The following is a 17697-nucleotide window of genomic DNA, read 5'->3' on the forward strand; positions in this document are numbered from 1 at the left end:
AAAAAGTGAAAAAGTTTTTCCTAATATCTAACCTAAACCACCCCCACTGCAACTTGAGACCATTACTCCTTCTTCTGTCATCTGGTACCACTGAGAACAGCCTAGATCCATCCTCTTTGGAACCCCCTTTCAGGTAGTTGAAAGCAGCTATCAAATCCCCCCACACTCTTCTCTTCTGAAGACTAAATAATCCCAGTTCCCTCAGCCTCTCCTCAGAAATCATGTGCTCCAGCCCCCTAATCATTTTTGTTGCATCCGCTGGACTCTTTCCAATTTTTTCACATCCTTCGTGTAGTGTGGGACCCAAAACTGGACACAGTACTCCAGATGAGGCCTCACCAATGTCGAATAGAGGGGAATGATCACGTCCCTCGATCTGCTGGCAAAGCCCCTACTTATACGGCCCAGAATGCCGTTAGCCTTCTTGGCAACAAGTGCACACTGTTGACTCATATCCAGCTTCTCATCCACCATAACCCCTAGGTCCTTTTCTGCAGAACTGCTGCCTAGCCATTCTGTCCCTAGTCGTAGCAGTGCATGGGATTTTTCCGTCCTAAGTGCAGGACTCTGCATGTGTCCTTCTTGAACCTCATCAGATTTATTTTGGCCCAATCCTCTAATTTGTCTAGGTCCCTCTGTATGCTATTCCTACCCTCCAGCATATCTACCACTCCTCCCAGTTTAGTGTCATCTGCAAACTTGCTGAGTTCCATTGCTTGCTTTGAATTTATTTCAGATTCAAACCACCGGAAGTGAGAAGTGAATCAAATCAGGAATGCAAAGTGGATGTGAAATGATACTGATGGTGTAAATGAGTGGGGAAATCTGGTTTAATGTTCTTGATGTCCATTTACACTATCGCTGTTATTACAAAGGGACCTAGGTGTTTCAAGCGTGAGGGTTGTCACCCCTAACTTTTGGGCACCTAGAAAAATTACTGGCTAAGAGGATAATCATGGTGGCTTTTCACAAAGTTTACTGGCTACACAAGTGTAAGTCAGCTGTGAATCATACTCATTGAATGATCCATTCATTAGCATATCTGGACTCTTGCTAACCCCATTAACATATGCATGAAATATTGGCCAGCCCTGAGCTACTCTAATTCAGCATAGATCCAATGAAACCAGTGGAGTTTGGGGATTTGCACCCATTGAGGATCCTGCTCATTTGGGAGTGGTGAATATGTGAAGGTCCAGTGAATTAGTGGTGGATACTCCAGGGATAAGCTTGGAGGGTTTCAGGGCTGGGGCATGCCTATCACTACCCTGAAGGGGGACAGTGGAGCCTGCATGTGCTAAGAGGGGAACGACTGTGTTGCCTGTGGCTGGTGGACACAGGGAGTTAGTGCTTGGCAAGGACAGGCAAGCCTTCCTCAGACTAAGTGTGGGTATTATTATGGTGCACATTAGGGGAGAATTGCAGCCATATATGCAAGTGAGGCAGAAAAACTTCTCCCTTGCTTCAAGAATTTCTCTAGGACTAAGGTGTCCAGATACCCACACTGCAGAGCATATGCATACCCCTAATTGCCTATGGAAATTCATCTGCAAATACCTAGCTGCTGAGTGAATTTAGGAGCCCACAGATTTTCAGCAGCAGCTGAGTTGTAGATTTTTTTTGACTACCAGTGGTGCTTTATTCCGGGATTTAGGAACCAAAAGTGTCAACAAAGATGCATACATCCTTTTGTGACTCTACTCTAAGGCAATTTTCCTCCATTCCATTAATATAAAGGAACCTCAAAGTGACTCTAAGGGTGTCTTTCATGTGCAGCTCTAAAATGGAACTAGGCCATAGTAGAGCTTCTCCCATTGGAGTAAAAAGAAGAACAGGAGTACTTGTGGCACCTTAGAGACTAACAAATTTATTAGAGCATAAGCTTTCGTGGACTACAGCCCACTTCTTCGGTCCACGAAAGCTTATTCTCTAATACATTTGTTAGTCTCTAAGGTGCCACAAGTACTCCTGTTCTTCTTTTTGCGGATACAGACTAACACGGCTGCTACTCTGAAACCTCCCATTGGAGTAGTTAGTCCACATCCCCAAGAGGCGTTAGCTATGTCAATGGGAGAAACTCTCCCATTGACATAGTGACTTAATTATACCAATATAGGTCTGTAGTGTGCAACTGGCCTAAATATAACTTACTCCCATTTTAAATCCCTTTTCCACTGCCAGAGTGATGTAAATTACTGTCAATGTAAGTGAGAATTTGGCTCAATAGATCCATATAACAGAGTTGTAGATTCATAAATTAAAACATCATAAGGCAAGAAAGGGCCATTGTGGCAATCTAATCTGACCTCCTGAATAACAAAGGCCATGAAAATTCCATGAATTAACTTTTGTTTGAATTAGAGAATATATTTTTTTTAAAAAGAACACTCATTCTGGATTTTAAAATTGACAGCAAGGGGGAATCCAGGGTAATTGACCTAAAAAACAAGGCTAGATCTATGTTGGTGTTAGGTGGCATAGCTCAATAGATATCAGTGAAGCAAGTCCTGTTGGTCAGAGGCCTATGACACTGTTAAGCCTTCTGTGTCTAGATTCTGAAATGTGTTTTGACAAAACTGGCCAGACAGACTTCAGCCACACACCCTTCACTGTTTTCGGTTAAATCCCAAATAAAACCTGGAATATGAGCTGTGGGTTCCGCTGTCACTCCCTCCCCTAAGTGTCATTTTCCTTCCCTGCTTTCTGTTGGGATTCCCTCCAAGGCCTTTTCCACTTATCTTATCCGGAACATCTTGTCAAGTTCTATGAGAACACTTCAACCAGTTCTCTTGGATCCAGGAACTCTGTTTCATTCCAGATCATCACTCAAGTTACTTTATTATGCATGTAACAGCTCTATGCCCATTCCAGCCAGGCCCAGACATAACGGTTTAGGTTCAGGGAGATATGACAATTCCAACTCATGTCCCACACTGCACAGTTTAATCCTAGGGATCATGTAAGGACCAATAACTTTTGTCTACACCTTATCTACATTTCAATGTTATCCATTCAGGGTATTCGCATTGATGTGAACTTACTTGAAAACACTGTCTCCTGCACAATGGCCATCCCCAACCACACATAAACAGAGGATTTCCATATTAAAAACTCTATATGGCTAAAAGTAAAGGGAATACTGGAAACTGTGGCCATGAAATCATTTTTTAATATTTAATTTTTTTTTTAAATACAGGGACTGTTTTTTTCTAAGTTTCTTTTTTCTGGAACTTTAATTAAAGATCAAAAATGTATTTAATTATGAAGGTTATAAGATGAGTCAGCAGCAATAATTGGACATGAAACCCCTGACCTCAGTGAACTATTTCTTGTGATAACAGTGAGCAACATTTTCATTAATATTGTCTCTATTGTTGGGATTGAAACATTGCCTTATAAACAGAACAAATCTTTTGAAAATACCCAATTTCTGATGCTGAGAAGTGTATATTTACAGTAAGATAAAAAACTTATTTTCATAAAATAGTTCTATTAAAATCTCACTAAAAAAAAGAGAACACAAAGAAAGTAAGTTTTATTTTTATCATACTTACGCATAGAGTGTAAAATATAATGTGTGATTCAATGAGGCTGCATTCACAGTAATTTGCTATACAATGGAGAAGATCTTTATAATTATATAGGCACCTAACGGAATATTCAGAACCACCTCGGCACCTAACACCAATTGAAATAATTGAATTTTATGTGCCAAGGTGCTTTTGAAAATCTCACTAGCTATCTAAACTCCTTTAAAAATCTGGCTCTATGGGCCTTACTCACATAGTGTGACTCAACATAGCTCCAATGAAGTCAATGGGGCCAGATCCCAGCTGGTGTAAATCAGCCAGCCCCCTGCAGTCAACACAATACTTCTCCTACTGGTGTTAATCACTGAAATTCCATAGAATTAAATCAACCTTAGTGCAATTTATGTTTACTGAAGTCCATAATTCTGCAATAATTTACACCACCTGTGAACTTGGCCTAGAAGGAACAAGGCAGGTGAAAATCAGGTTCATTCTTGACAAAATGATTATTTTTTACTGAATGAAAAGATTTTCCCAAAGGCCACTTTGACCTCCTTATTACGTAGAGTGTAGATCAGAGGGTTCATGGTGGGAATCACCAGGGTGTACATTATGGCTGCCATCTTGTCTTTAGCCAGAGAGTCACTGGAGGTTGGCCGGATATAGGTGTAGATGATGGAAGAGTAGAACAAGGTGACCACGAGCAGATGGGAAGAACAGGTGGAGAAGGCTCTCTGCTTCCCTTTGAAACTCTGGATTTTCAGGATGGTGATGATGATGAAGCTATATGACACAGTGGTCAGCAGGAAGTTCCCCATAGCCAGGAAGGTGTTTGCAATGAAGATCATGATTTCATTGAAGTAGATGGAACTGCAGGACAGCGCCAGCAATGGAGGGATCTCACAGAAGAAATGCTGGATGAGTTTGGGTCCACAGAAATCCAGACGCAGCATAAGCAGTGTGTGCACCAATGAATTGGTAATACTGACAGACCAGACACCAACTGATAAACTAATGCAAATTCTCTTGGTCATGAGGTTGACATAGCGCAAGGGGTGACAGATGGCTACATACCGGTCATATGACATGGCAGTGAGGAGCACAAGCTCCGTCCCCCCAGACAAAGTGAAAGCAAAGAGCTGGGCCATGCAGCCATCAAAAGAGATAGTTTTCTTCTCCTGCATCAGGTTTTTCATCATCTTGGGAAGAACTGAGGAGGTGCAGAAAATGTCGACGATGGCCAAGTTGGCGATGAAGAAGTACATGGGGGTGTGGAGAGGTGGATGGAGGACAATAGCCGCAATGATCAGGGAATTGCCCATGACAATGGCTGTGTAAAGGCACAGGAATAGCCCAAAGAACAGTCCCTGATGGTGAGGATGGTCAAAGAGCCCCTGCATGATAAACTCGGTCACCCTGGTGTGGTTACTGGGTTCCATTGCTTGAGTGTTCCCTCTGTAGGAACAAAGATTAAAGTTGCTGTCAGATACTTTTTCAGAAACTATAGGAATTTGGCAATTGAAACATCTAGACAGACCAACAGTGAAAGAGAGAGAGAGAGAGAGAGAGAGAGAGAGAGAGAGAGAGAGAACTTGTGAAATTCTACACATTTCATATAACGTATTAACAAACTGAGCTACATTAAAATATGTTAGCACAATAAGCTGTCGGAGCTACTGAATCTATAGTCTCCTGACTTTCGGGTAGAGAAGGGAAAAAATAACACTCTCGATATTCTCAGATAATGGTTCATGAAGTCAGTCGGTATGTTTACATAAACTGCATGAGATAGGAGTTCACAATATGATCTCAAAAATCAATCATACATTAGAAGTCTTATTAAAAACCAAGATTCCACTTTCTAAATTAATTTCACAAAATGGATCTGTTGCAATATAGGACACTTTCGGTATATGTAACACATACAACATATATACCACAAAACATAACATCATAACGTATACATTTAGGTAAAATCAAAATGCACAATAAAATAACCTGAATTCCGTTTAACTCATCCTAGTGTAAATCAGGCGCAACTCCACTACAGTCAGTGGGGCAGATTATCCACTCACTGGAGTTGCACGGGAGTACAGCTTGTGCAAACAAGAGGGGAATCGTGCCCTCCAAAATTTCATTTTGACGATCAAGCTACATGGCAATATATACATGTTGCTTGATTCTTAGGAATAGCATTCACATGATATGACAAGTACTCCTTACTTTATTACTATTAAAGTTTCAATTTACTGTCTTCAAACTTGTCTACTCTTGTTACTAAATTACTGCTTCTCCTGATTTTCCTCTTACTCCTGCTGCAGAAAATCAGGAGTATCTCCACTGAAGTCAATGGAGTTACTGACTTGTAAAAGTGATGAAAATGAGAAGAGTGTTAGGGCCAACAAATCTAAATAATCATGAATTTACATTAGACTGATTTTTCATATTTCATATTAGAGTGACTAAAAAATTAATACGCTTTGCATCACATTTCAAATTTCATTCCAAAATTCTGAGGGCACAGACAATAGATTGTGAATCTTCCGCTCCTTATATCTGTGTTACCATATTATATATATCTCCATTGACTTTAGACTCAACTACAATAAAATTCAGAGGAAGTCCAAAGATGTATATGAATTTTTATCAGATTCATATTGGTCAAAATGAGATCGGAGCATGGTCCAAGATACATAAACATCATTGTGGAAATGTGTATTCCTGGAAAGCACATTTAGCCAAATTACCAAAAAAAAAAAAAAAAAAAAAAAAAAAGAAGAAGAAGACAGAAATAAAATTTAGCTTAATTTTCAAAAGTGTATAAAGGAATTAATCACTCAACTCAAATTGAATTTCACTGGTTGTTGCTATTAACACACTTAGGATCTTTGAAACACCCAACACAAAAAGTCAGAAAGATTCATTTACAAGCTTGTATTGTGAGAAAGTAAGAAAGCAAGCAAGCAAGCAAGAAAGAAGTAAGCAAGCAATCTAAAGAAATATTCTCACCTCTCATTCAATCCACAAATAGAATCAACCAGAGAGTAATTTAAATACAGACTCTGAGTGAGTTATGACTTCTTGAAGATGATTGTTCTTCATGTGTAGTAACCTTATGTAGGGAGATCTTGCATCCCTTGTGAATGTGGACAAGAGTTACCTCTCAAACAAGTCCCCAAAGGAGAAGGTAAATGGGAGTCACCTAAATCAGTACAAACAGATTTTCTACATTAAGTTGAGAAAATTCCTTTTGTTGTTAGGTCAAAATGTATTTTCTGCTGAATTGTCCAGGAGAAAACACCATTTCCACCAATGTATTCCTTTCTGAACATAGTGCTACCAATAGAGAGATATTCCATATTAATTAGTGAGAGGAAAAAGTGTCAAGGTGAAATCGTAGCCCCATTGATGGGTGTCAATAGAAATTTTGACCTTGGTTTCAGTGAGGCCTGGAGTTCATCCTCAGACTTAATAAGACATAATAAGAACATAAGAACATGAGAATGGCCATACTGGGTCAGACCAAAGGTCCATCTAGCCCAGTATCCTGTCTTCTGACAGTGACCAATGCCAGGTGCCCCAGAGAGAATGAACAGAATAGGTAATCATCAAGTGATCTATCCCTGGTTGCCCATTTCCAGCTTCTGGAAAACAGAGACTAGGGACACTTCTGAACATGGTTTTGCATCCCTGCACATCCTTGTTAATAATTGATGGACCTATCCTCCAGGAACTTATCCAGTTCTTTTTTGAACCCTGTTAGTGTCTAGGCCTTCACATCCTCTGGCAAACAGTTCCACAGATTGACTGTGAGTTGTGTGAAGCAATACTTCCTTTCATTTGTTTTAAATCTGCTGTCTATTAATTTCATTTGGTGACCCTTATTTCTTTTGTTATGACTTATTTACTTTCTACACACCAGGCACGATTTTATAGACCTCTATCATTTCCGCCCATGGTCGACTCTTTTCCAAGCTGAAAAGTCTTTTCAAACTTTCCTCAGATGGAAACTTTTCCATACCCCTAATTTTTGTTGCCCTTTTCCAATTCCAATATATATATATTTGAGATGGGGCGATAACATCAGAATGCAGTGTTCAAGATGTGGGTGTACCATGGATTTATATACAGGCAATATGATATTTTCTGTCTTATTATCTATCCCTTTCCTAATGATTCCCAACATTCTGTTCACTTTTTTGACTGCTGCTGCACATGGAGTTGATGTTTTCAGAGAACTATCCACAATGACTCCAAGATCTTTTTCATGAGTGGTAACAGCTAATTTAGACCCCATCATTTTATATGTATAGTTGGGATTCTATTTTCCTGTGTGCATTACTTTGCATTTATCAACAGTGAATTTCATCTGCCTTTTTGTTGTCCAGTCACCCAGTTTTGTGAGATTCCTTTGTACCTCTTTGCAGTCTGCTTTGGACTTAACTATCTTGAGTAGTTTTGTATCATGTGCAAATGTTGCCAGTTCACTGTTTACCTCTTTTTTCCAGATCATTTATGAATATGTTGAACACTACTGGACCCAGTACAGACCATTTATCCCTACCCTTTGTTTCCTATCTTTTAACCAGTTACTGATCCAGGAGAGGACCTTCCCTCTTCTCCCGTGATGGCTTACTTTGCTTAAGGGCCTTTGGTGTGGGAACTTCTGAACATCTAAGCACACTATATCCACTAGATCACCCTTGTCCACATGCTTGTTGAACCCCTCAAATAATTCTGTCTAATTGGTGAGGCATGATTTCCCTTTACAAAAACCATGTTGACTCTTCCCCAACAAATCATGTTCATCTATGTGTCTGATAATTCTGTTCTTTACTCTAGTTTCAACCAATTTTGCCCAACACTGAAGTTCTTATGTTCTTAAATGTTCAAAGTTAGGCATGTGTTTAAATGCTTGGCTACTATGGGATCTACAGCAGGTAAAATATTTTCACCTTTTACTAGTAGAAGACTTCCACTTCCACTAGACTTCTTCTACTATCAGTGGCCCTTAGTCCACATTGAATCATCTGAACTGACTCTCCCTGGTAGAATGTCTCCATTGTTTTCTCCAATACAATTTTAATTCAGCTTCTGTTAATTTTGAGTAGTATTTTACTTCTCCATTGGTCCTGTGAAGTTAGTGAGACACATCTCCAGCCGGAATGAACCAGTATAGCTCCATCACAGTCAATGTGACATTTCCAGAGCTAGTGTAAATGAAATTAGTTCTGTCAAAATGAACGGGCCAGATTCCCAACTGGTAGGAATCAGCATAACTCTTTCAAAGGCAAGAGAGTAATCCAGCAGAGCTCCATTGATTTTGCTCTGTTTCACAGCAGTTGAGGATTCAAAGGCAGCTACACAGGTGTCATTGCATACAAATTCGGAAGGTGGTGCAGTTGTTGAGAGGTTAATGAAAGCCAAATTTGATTTACGGAATAATACTGTGTAGGAAACAAAATTTATATTGGATTTCAGATCAGAAAGAGATTTTTCAGGAGTAGGAATTACAAGGGGAAAATCTTTTAGCTTCTAAACCCATTACAGTCAAGCACTTAAGCATATGCCTGACTTTGATCATGTGAATCATCTCATTGATTTCAATGGACCTCTCCTATTCGTCAAAGAGAAGCACATAAATTCTTGGGTCAGGGCCATAAATGTGATCCAAACTTATAGTGTCATCATACTTATGGAAACCCATTGTATCAATTAAGCCTGATGGATCTTTGGGGAAAATGACATAGTCTTTCTTTCTTTCTTTCTTTCTTTCTTTCTTTCTTTCTTTCTTTCTTTCTTTCTTTCTTTCTTTCTTTCTTTCTTTCTTTCTTTCTTTCTTTCTTTCTTTCCAAGTCCCCTGACTGTCCCTGGGTCTTACTGGCTCTTTGGCTTATTGATTGCACTTGTAGTTGTTACAGTTGATCTATGGAAAAAGATAGTGTATCATCTGTAATAAGGGTTGCAATAAATTGGGGTTCCCTTCACAGTTATATTGAATAAATACAGCAACATTTTCTTTATCATTACTTTACAAAGAATCCATGCTTGTCCTATACATTGCCATGGAGTCAGGGGAACTTTGTCTAGCTTCAACTTCCAGCCGCTGGATTATGTTATACCATTCTCTGCCAGAATGAAGACCACATTATGTAATATTTCCCCCATGTAGATACTTATAGACTATAGTCATGTCACTTTTTAACCTTCTCTTTGTTAAGCTAAAGAGATTGAACTTCTTGAGTTTATCCCTACAAGGCATCATCTCAAATCCTTTCGTTATTCTTGTAGCTCTTTTCTGAACCTTCTCCAATTTATCAGACTCCTAGGGTTACCTCGGGAGCTGGTGGAATCTCCATCCTTAGAGGTTTTTAAGGGCTCAACAAAGCCCTGGCTGAGATGATTTCGTTGGGGTCCTGCTTTGAGCAGAGGTTTGGATTAGATGACCTCTTGAGGTCTCTGCCAACCCTAATCTTCTATGATTCTATCCTTCTTGAATTTTGGGCATCAGATCTGGACACAGTATTCCAGAAGCAGTTACACCAGTGCAAAATACAGATGTAAAATAAATTCTCTACACCTGCTTGAGATTCCCCTATTTATGCATCCAAGGATCACATTAGCACTTTTGATCACACCATCACACTGGGAGCTCATGTTCAGCTGATAATCCACCACCATCCCCAAATCTTTTTCAAAGTCACTGCATCCCAGGTTAGAGTCCCCCATCCTGTATGTATATGGCTGGCATTCTTTTTTTCCTAGATGTATATATTTATATTTAGCCATATTCAAATGCTTTGCTCACTCCTAGTCTACCAAGAGATCAAGATCACTCTGTATCAGTGACATGTCCTCTTCATTATTTACCACTTCCCCAAATTTTGTGGTATCTGCAAATCAGGGATGATTTCATGGTTTTTTTTAGGTCATTAATAAAAACGTTAAATAACTTAGGGCCAACAAATGATTCCCATGGGACTCTTCAAGAACCATACCCCTTGATAAATGATTCCCCATTTACAATTATATTTTGAGACTTAGCAGTGAGACAGCTTTTATTCCATTTAATGTGTGGCATATTAAATTTATATCTTTCAAATTTTTAACCAAATATCAAGTTGAATCAAATAAAATGCCTTACAGAAGTCTATTACGTCAATACTATTACCTTTATGAAACTTGTACACTCATCAGAAAAGAATATTATGTTAGTTTGAAAGGATGTGTTTCCGATGAACCCATGTTGATAGGCCTTAATTTTATTAGAATTTTTTTCTAATCGAGTCCCATATCATGTGTTACATTATCTTACTCATGATCAAAGTTGGACTGAAGCCTATAATTAAATTGGTTGTCCCATTTTCCCTTTTTAAATATTGACACAAGATTCCATTTGTTCACTTTGAGCATAGAATATGAAATGGCCAAAGACATAAGTTTTGATGACGTTATTAATGAGTTTGCCAAAATGAAAGCAAGGAAAAAAATTGCAGCTTTATAATTAATGTTCAGAACAATTTGTAAAAAGATGATTTCATAAGAAGCATTATTTAATTGCAAATGTATACATACCATTAGAGCATTTAATGTTTTTAAATAATGTATTTTGTGTATTTTCAAACTATTCAAAATTAAATTTTGAATGTATTTCACTGGGAATTTTTTACATTTCCAAATACATGTTACTATAGTATTGCAACTTTTTTTTATGGAAGGGGCCCCCAAAATTGCTTTCTCCCAAGCCCCCTGAATCCTCTGGGCGGCCCTGGTATGGTTTATGTGTAAAGAGTTCTGCATGTATGGTGGGAAAAGGTTTGTAAAATATGTTCAGACCAAGCGATCTGAGTAGAGCAGATAAATGGGTTTGTCCTAGACAATGAAATGTGAGTTTGTCTGTCTGGATCAGGCTTTTCAAGCCAGAAACAATGAAAGTACATTTGTATCTGAGGTAAACAAAGTAATCAACAGAAAGAGCTAATTAATAAGAGCATGAAAAAGGATATGGCTCACTGAGACACCAGTTCAGTAGTGCATCCCTTAGTGAAATTAGTCATCTTACACTACTGTGTGTTCTGCCTGGGATCAGGGTCCTTTAAAATTACCAGGCTGTGTATCTGCCACATGTTTAAATAGATAGATAGATAGATAGATAGATAGATAGATAGATAGATAGATATGCATGGGATTGATGGATAGATAGTTATATTCCTTCCATGGATAGGAGGAAATGCTGTGTCCCCCCCCACCCCAGTGAAGTCTGAGTAAGTTTCCCAGACATGAAGAAGAGCTCGGTGTAGCTTAAAAGAGCTCGGTGTCTTTCTCACCAATAGAAGTTGGTCTAATAAAAGATATTATCTCACCCACCTTGTCTCTCTAATATCCTGAGACTGACATGGCCACAACAATACTGCATATATTACCCTTTTATGACAGATAGGGAAACAGAGTCACTTGGAAGTGAGGTGAAGGCCACACAAGACAGTCTGTGGCAGAAGAATGAGTGGAATCCATGTCTTCAGATACCCATGTGCTTGTTCTAATCCAAATTAACATTCTTCCTCCCTGATTGTCTGTGATGAGCATCTTATGCACCATAGTTGATTCCATAGGAGGTCAAAGAAGGGTTCTTTCTACCCCCATCACAGCTGTGCAGCACAATGTTGTTCCATGTCCCACCAGTCACAGCACCCCATGCTGCACTCACAGGGGTCAACCTCCAGGAGTCCAGAAAGGAGCTCAGAGTGGAAGGAGGCATCACAGTGAGGAAGCAATAACTCACTGGCTGACAATGCATTTTGAGCAGGGCATGGTCCAGCCCAGGTGTTCAAAATGGTACACTCAGCCTTGGAGTAAATGGACATGAATCATGAAAAATGGCAAGGGCCATCTCCACTTATTCAGGATAGGATTTAACAGGGGCTGTACATGTGCCAGGGCTCATTGTCTGGAGAATGCAAATGTATAACTGCGGGAAGGCAGAGTATGTGAGTACAAAGTAGAAAACTACTGGGAATTGACAATATGCAAGACTTTTTCCATTCCTGTGAGTGAAGAAGGCCACAATATCCACTTTATTAGAATTTTTTTCTAATCGAGTCCCATATCATGTGTTACATTATCTTACTCATGATCAAAGTTGGACTGAAGCCTATAATTAAATTGGTTGTCCCATTTTCCCTTTTTAAATATTGACACAAGATTAGCTTTATTCCTGTCTTCTGGAAATTCCCCAACTTTCCAACACTCATTGACAGCCAGGGTAAACAGTCTTGCAAGCTCTTCAGCGAGACCTTTTAAAACTATTCCATGGAAGTGGGCTCGACCTACTGATTTAAAATTATTTAACTTTAGTTGCTGCTGTTTAAAATCCTCCTGAGATACTAGTGGAATGCAAAGATTGTTATCATTATTATATAATGACATTAAATCATCTTTTGTTTTCCCCCCCAAATACAGCACAGAAATATTTTTGAACTCTTCTTCCTTTCCTGTTTTATTATTAATTCTACAATCTTAATCTAATGGACCAATGCCTTTGTCAAGAATATATATATATATATATTTGCTAATATACTATAAAAACTCCTCCTTATTGTTAGAATATAGGTATTCAGGCCTGCCTGTAAAGCCTATACTTTAAGAATTTAGGTGTATTTTTATCACTTAGCAAATTACAGGGGTATAAAAACAAAGGATCAAAATCACAGTCTGCCTGTGTATGGGCCTTCTCTCACTAGGATAGTCTGAGGCCTTATTCTTAGGCTAAGGCAGTTGGCTAAGCAGCAAGGGCAGCCATAAACTGGGAAGCGTAGGGTCACATCCCAAACCAGTCACACTGAAATAAGGTAGTATTGGGCTGTTAGGAAGATGATCCTGTCCTGATAGTGTTCTTCACCATCAGATAAAGAAACAGATCTTAAGATGGTTAAAGAAAACTTAGTTTGATAGGATCCTGTCTGGCAAGAAATCACTTATCAATGGTTGTGGTTGTGAAAACCTCATTTCTGTATTGTTTTCATAAAATCAGAATATCAGGGTTGGAAGGGACCTCAGGAGGTCATTTAGTCCAACCCCCTGCTCAAAGCGGGACCAATCCCCCAAAAGATTTTTACCCCAGATCCCTAAATGGCCCCCTCAAGGATTGAACTCACAATCCTGGATTTAGCAGGCCAATGCTCAAACCACTGAGCTATCCCTCTAGGGATCAGACTCTATCAGCATATAGAGATAAGCCCAACTGGTGTGAAGGGCTTCGGCATATGCTTGCTTGGAAACTAACCCAATAAACATTGCATTGTCTGCACTTCAGACTTCTGGTCTTTTGCTGCTGCTGTCTGCATGACAAGAACCAGGGAAGTGGGAGGGTTGAGGGAAAGCCCTCTAACACTTATAATCTCTTAACTCTCCTGGGCATAGATTTCTCCTTGTGTCTCTTTGCTTCCCTTATCAATTTTCTGCAATTCCTAGCATCTATGAATTACCATCAAATTCTTCTTTCTTCCATTTGTTGTGTGTGTGAGTCTCTATGTCTCTCTTTGTAATTTTATGTAGCTGAAGATGGTATTGCATCTCAGCCACATAGGCTAGTGTGGGAGTTTTAGCTTGACTGGCCCATTACAGAGACAGGGTCTAGCTATTAATTTTCCAATCATTTTGGGATGCTGGGATGCAAGAATTATGGCTCAGGCTTCTGACATTATATGGTTAAAATATGACCATGTATATCATTTTTGCTACCACTGTTACATAAGTGCAACAAATCTTGTGCAAAGTATGTCATATAAAGTGCCAATGGAAAAGTTATGATTTGCTATGATTATGCTGTTTGTGTATATCATTTCTGTATCTGAAGTTATGAATGTTTACTATATACCTGTATTTCAAATGTGTCTGTATCTGTAAAAAGCAACAAAGAGTCCTGTGGCACCTTATAGAATGACAGATGTATTGGAGCATAAGCTTTCTTGGGTGAATACCCACTTGTCTGACAAAGTGGGTATTCACCCACAAAAGCTTATGCTCCAATACATGTTAGTCTATAAGGTGCCACTGGACTCTTTGTTGCTTACCCACAAGATAGTTAGTTTACATCCAGTCTGGCCAGCACATTGTCAATGGCCCATTGAAGGACACTTAGCTTGCACAAAAGAACATAGAAGAAGCCCATCCCCACCTGATGTGCTTCCTGAGAATGGTTTAGTCAGAATATGGATAATGGCTCCTGCTATGAGTCTTCGAAGCATGCAAGGGCATTAAATTTGCTCATATGACCCTAGACTCCATCTTGTATCTGTACTTTTCCACAAACTAAGACTGAGAGATTTCCATCAACATGGGAGAAAGAACAAAAGGCCCTGCAAGCATCTCCATTTTGACTCTTTCCTGCTCTGATCTCTGGACTATGGATTTACACTAAAAGGAGCATCTCAACTCATGGCCTGAGGACCTTCCAATCTTTTGGAAGTTACCAGACACTATTCAAGCCAGCAGTTTATTCCATCACTGCTTCAAACCTGATACAAGAATTCTGCCATGGTTGTATGTATTTGATTCCTTTGACCATTTTAACTCTCTCCTCTATCTTTTCTCTTATAAATAAGCTTTTTGATGTTAGATAATAATGGATTGGCAACAGCTTGATTATTGGGTAAGATTTGAATTGTATATTGACCTGGCTATGTACCTGATCTCTTGGGATTAGAAGAACCCTTTGAAATGGAAAGGTAGGAGAGAAAGGAGAGTGAGGAGCGCATTCTGAAGTCCCATGAGTGGATGATAAAAGTCATGAAATAGCAAACTGAAATGTTGAAGTCCCTAATCATGCTGTGGTTAGAACAGATGCATGTTTAACCCCACATCCTGTAACTGATACAGAACTGTTTTCCAGTCCCTCTCCAAACTCCTCCCACACATTTCTTGCAACTTCCAAGAACATCTCAGTGTCCCATTCACTCCACCCCTTTGGACAGCTTCCAAAATGAAAGCTGGACTTATGCACAGCTCTGAGATCTTACACTGCCCTTTGCTGATAGAAGGCTGGGTCCTTTATTGGCCCACAGCTGGGCAGAAATCACAGTATTAGTGCCAGTAAAAACCTGAACTCAGTTTTTCTTCAGTGCAAAGCTATTTATTTGAAAGCATCACAGACAGTCAGCAAGAAGGTTATACAATGCTACTTCCTAATAAGCCTCAATTCCCAAAGCATAAACCCTCAGTAACTATGCTGGCCCTACACAGTATCCTGATTGGCACACAAAGCAGGAAGAGCTACCCAGTCCTAGATGAAGGCTGCTGTTTCTTCTCTTCCTCTCAATATTTTGGTCTGTTAAGTGTCCCCCGGAGCATGGTGTTGCCTACTCTTAAACCCTTGGGCTCAAAGTCCCCCAAAATCCCTCAGAGCAGGGTGTTGGCTACCCTGGGTCCTTTATCTTATGGCATCACAGGCCTCTTCAGAGGTTAATTGGGGTGACAGCTGAGCATATGATACTTATGCCCCCTTTCTTGAAGGAGTCACATGTCCCCAAAATATGCCACATTGGCATTACATAACTTGTTTTTCTGATTAATATTTTTTTTGGAAGGGACAACATGGACAGACTGAAGGTCAGCTGACATTTAATCTCTCATCAATCATCCACTCATCAGTCAATCACCTTTTGGGATCAGCTTTTGTGGTTGTGTGGTTTTACAGGGTTAGTTGACCCAGGTCAGTCAGTCAAAGTTCACCATCTATGTGTTTTCTGCATGATTTGTTTGGAGAACATGACTGACCATGACCAAAATCCTTCCACATCAGCACAAATACACACAGAGCCCCTGGTTAAACATCCAAAGTGAATAGTTGTGTCAGTGTTCAAGTGCAATGGCAGCACTTTCAGTAAATTTCCATATAGCCTGTCTGATGCCCTGCTCCCAGAATCCTCCAGCAAGTCTAGAATTACCAAGCTTTACCAGACTCATGTCACCCAGAGTAATTCATAATAATTCAGCACTATCCCAACAACTGATATCTCCCTTTCCACCAAGTCTTTTGTGTGTGTTAATTGGTGTTTAATAAATAAATACTCTCTGAAAGATAACTAATCTTTATTTGTGTCCATCACATACTGATTGCTGCTGGTAGTAAAACATGCATGCAGTTTAATCATTTGCTTGCTATAAATCCTGCTTATGAATCATCACAAGTTTTAGGCAAAATAAGAAGAGAAATTAATGAAGCACGGCTGATTGCTGTATAGAAATACACATTACAGGTGCTCATTATCAAAATGTTGACTCAAAGTCTCCCTGATTCAAATTGCCCGCTGTTCTGCTCCTCTAATAACCTTGGTATCATCAGCCAGGCAATCTGCTCAGCACTCCACCCCAGGAGAAACTTTTCACACTTAACCTCACAAAGATTATGGACTGTGAAGAAGACTGCTATGACCTTGAGAATGTTTTCCGCATTTAGATCTAACCTGTCATAAAGACAGCACCAGTGCGCTTTTAATCTGCCAAATGTACATTCCACGGTCATTCTGTACCTACTCAGCCTATTGTTGAAGTGTTCCTTGCTGCTTCCAGGTTTCCGGTGTAAGGCTTCATGAACCATGGGAGTGAGGGGTATGCTGGATGTCCCAGGATCATTAAGGCATTTCAACATCTCTTACTAGACTCTTGGGGTCTGAAAAGAAAGTACCTGCTTTCAGCTTTCTGTATATGGCAGTGTTCCAGAAGATGCCTGCATCATGCACCTTCCTGGAGCACCCCACGTTGATGTCAGTGAAATGCCCACGGTGATGTACAAGTGCCTGCAATACCACAGAGAAGTACTCCATTCTATTGATTTCCTCCATTGCAAGATGGTCTGGGGCCAAAATTGGAATATTCATTCCATCTATCACCCTGCCACAGTTAGGGAATCCAATTTCTGCGAAGCCATCCACTATTTCACACACATTGCAAAAAGTCATGGTCCTCTGTAGCAGAATGTGATCAATGGCCCTGCATATTTACACAGCCCCCACAGTCGACTTCCTGACTCCAAACTGATTTGTGACCAACCAGTAGCATTCTGGAGTTGCCAGCTTCCACACTGCGATGGCCACATGCTTCTCCACTGAGAGGGCTGCTCTCATTTTCGTGTCCTTGTGCTGCAGGGCTGGGATGAGCTTTGAACACA

General features: G+C 39.8%; 1 protein-coding gene across 1 annotated transcript; it reads right to left on the reverse strand.

Annotated features, from left to right (window-relative positions):
• Nucleotides 1–4036: 4036 nt before the first annotated feature.
• LOC101933117 (olfactory receptor 13G1-like) lies at nt 4037–4969 on the reverse strand. The gene has a single exon (XM_005309257.2). The coding sequence runs from the start codon at nt 4967–4969 to the stop codon at nt 4037–4039; it is 933 nt and encodes a 310-aa protein (XP_005309314.2).
• Between the last annotated feature and the right edge of the window lie 12728 nt (nt 4970–17697).

Source organism: Chrysemys picta, chromosome 13, assembly GCF_011386835.1.
Source record: "Chrysemys picta bellii isolate R12L10 chromosome 13, ASM1138683v2, whole genome shotgun sequence".
In the NCBI taxonomy this organism is placed as follows: domain Eukaryota; kingdom Metazoa; phylum Chordata; order Testudines; family Emydidae; genus Chrysemys; species Chrysemys picta.

Coding starts and splice junctions, on each gene's coding strand:
- LOC101933117 (XM_005309257.2), bottom strand. CDS start 4,969: ATGGAACCCAGTAACCACACCAGGGTGACCGAGTTTATCATGCAGGGG.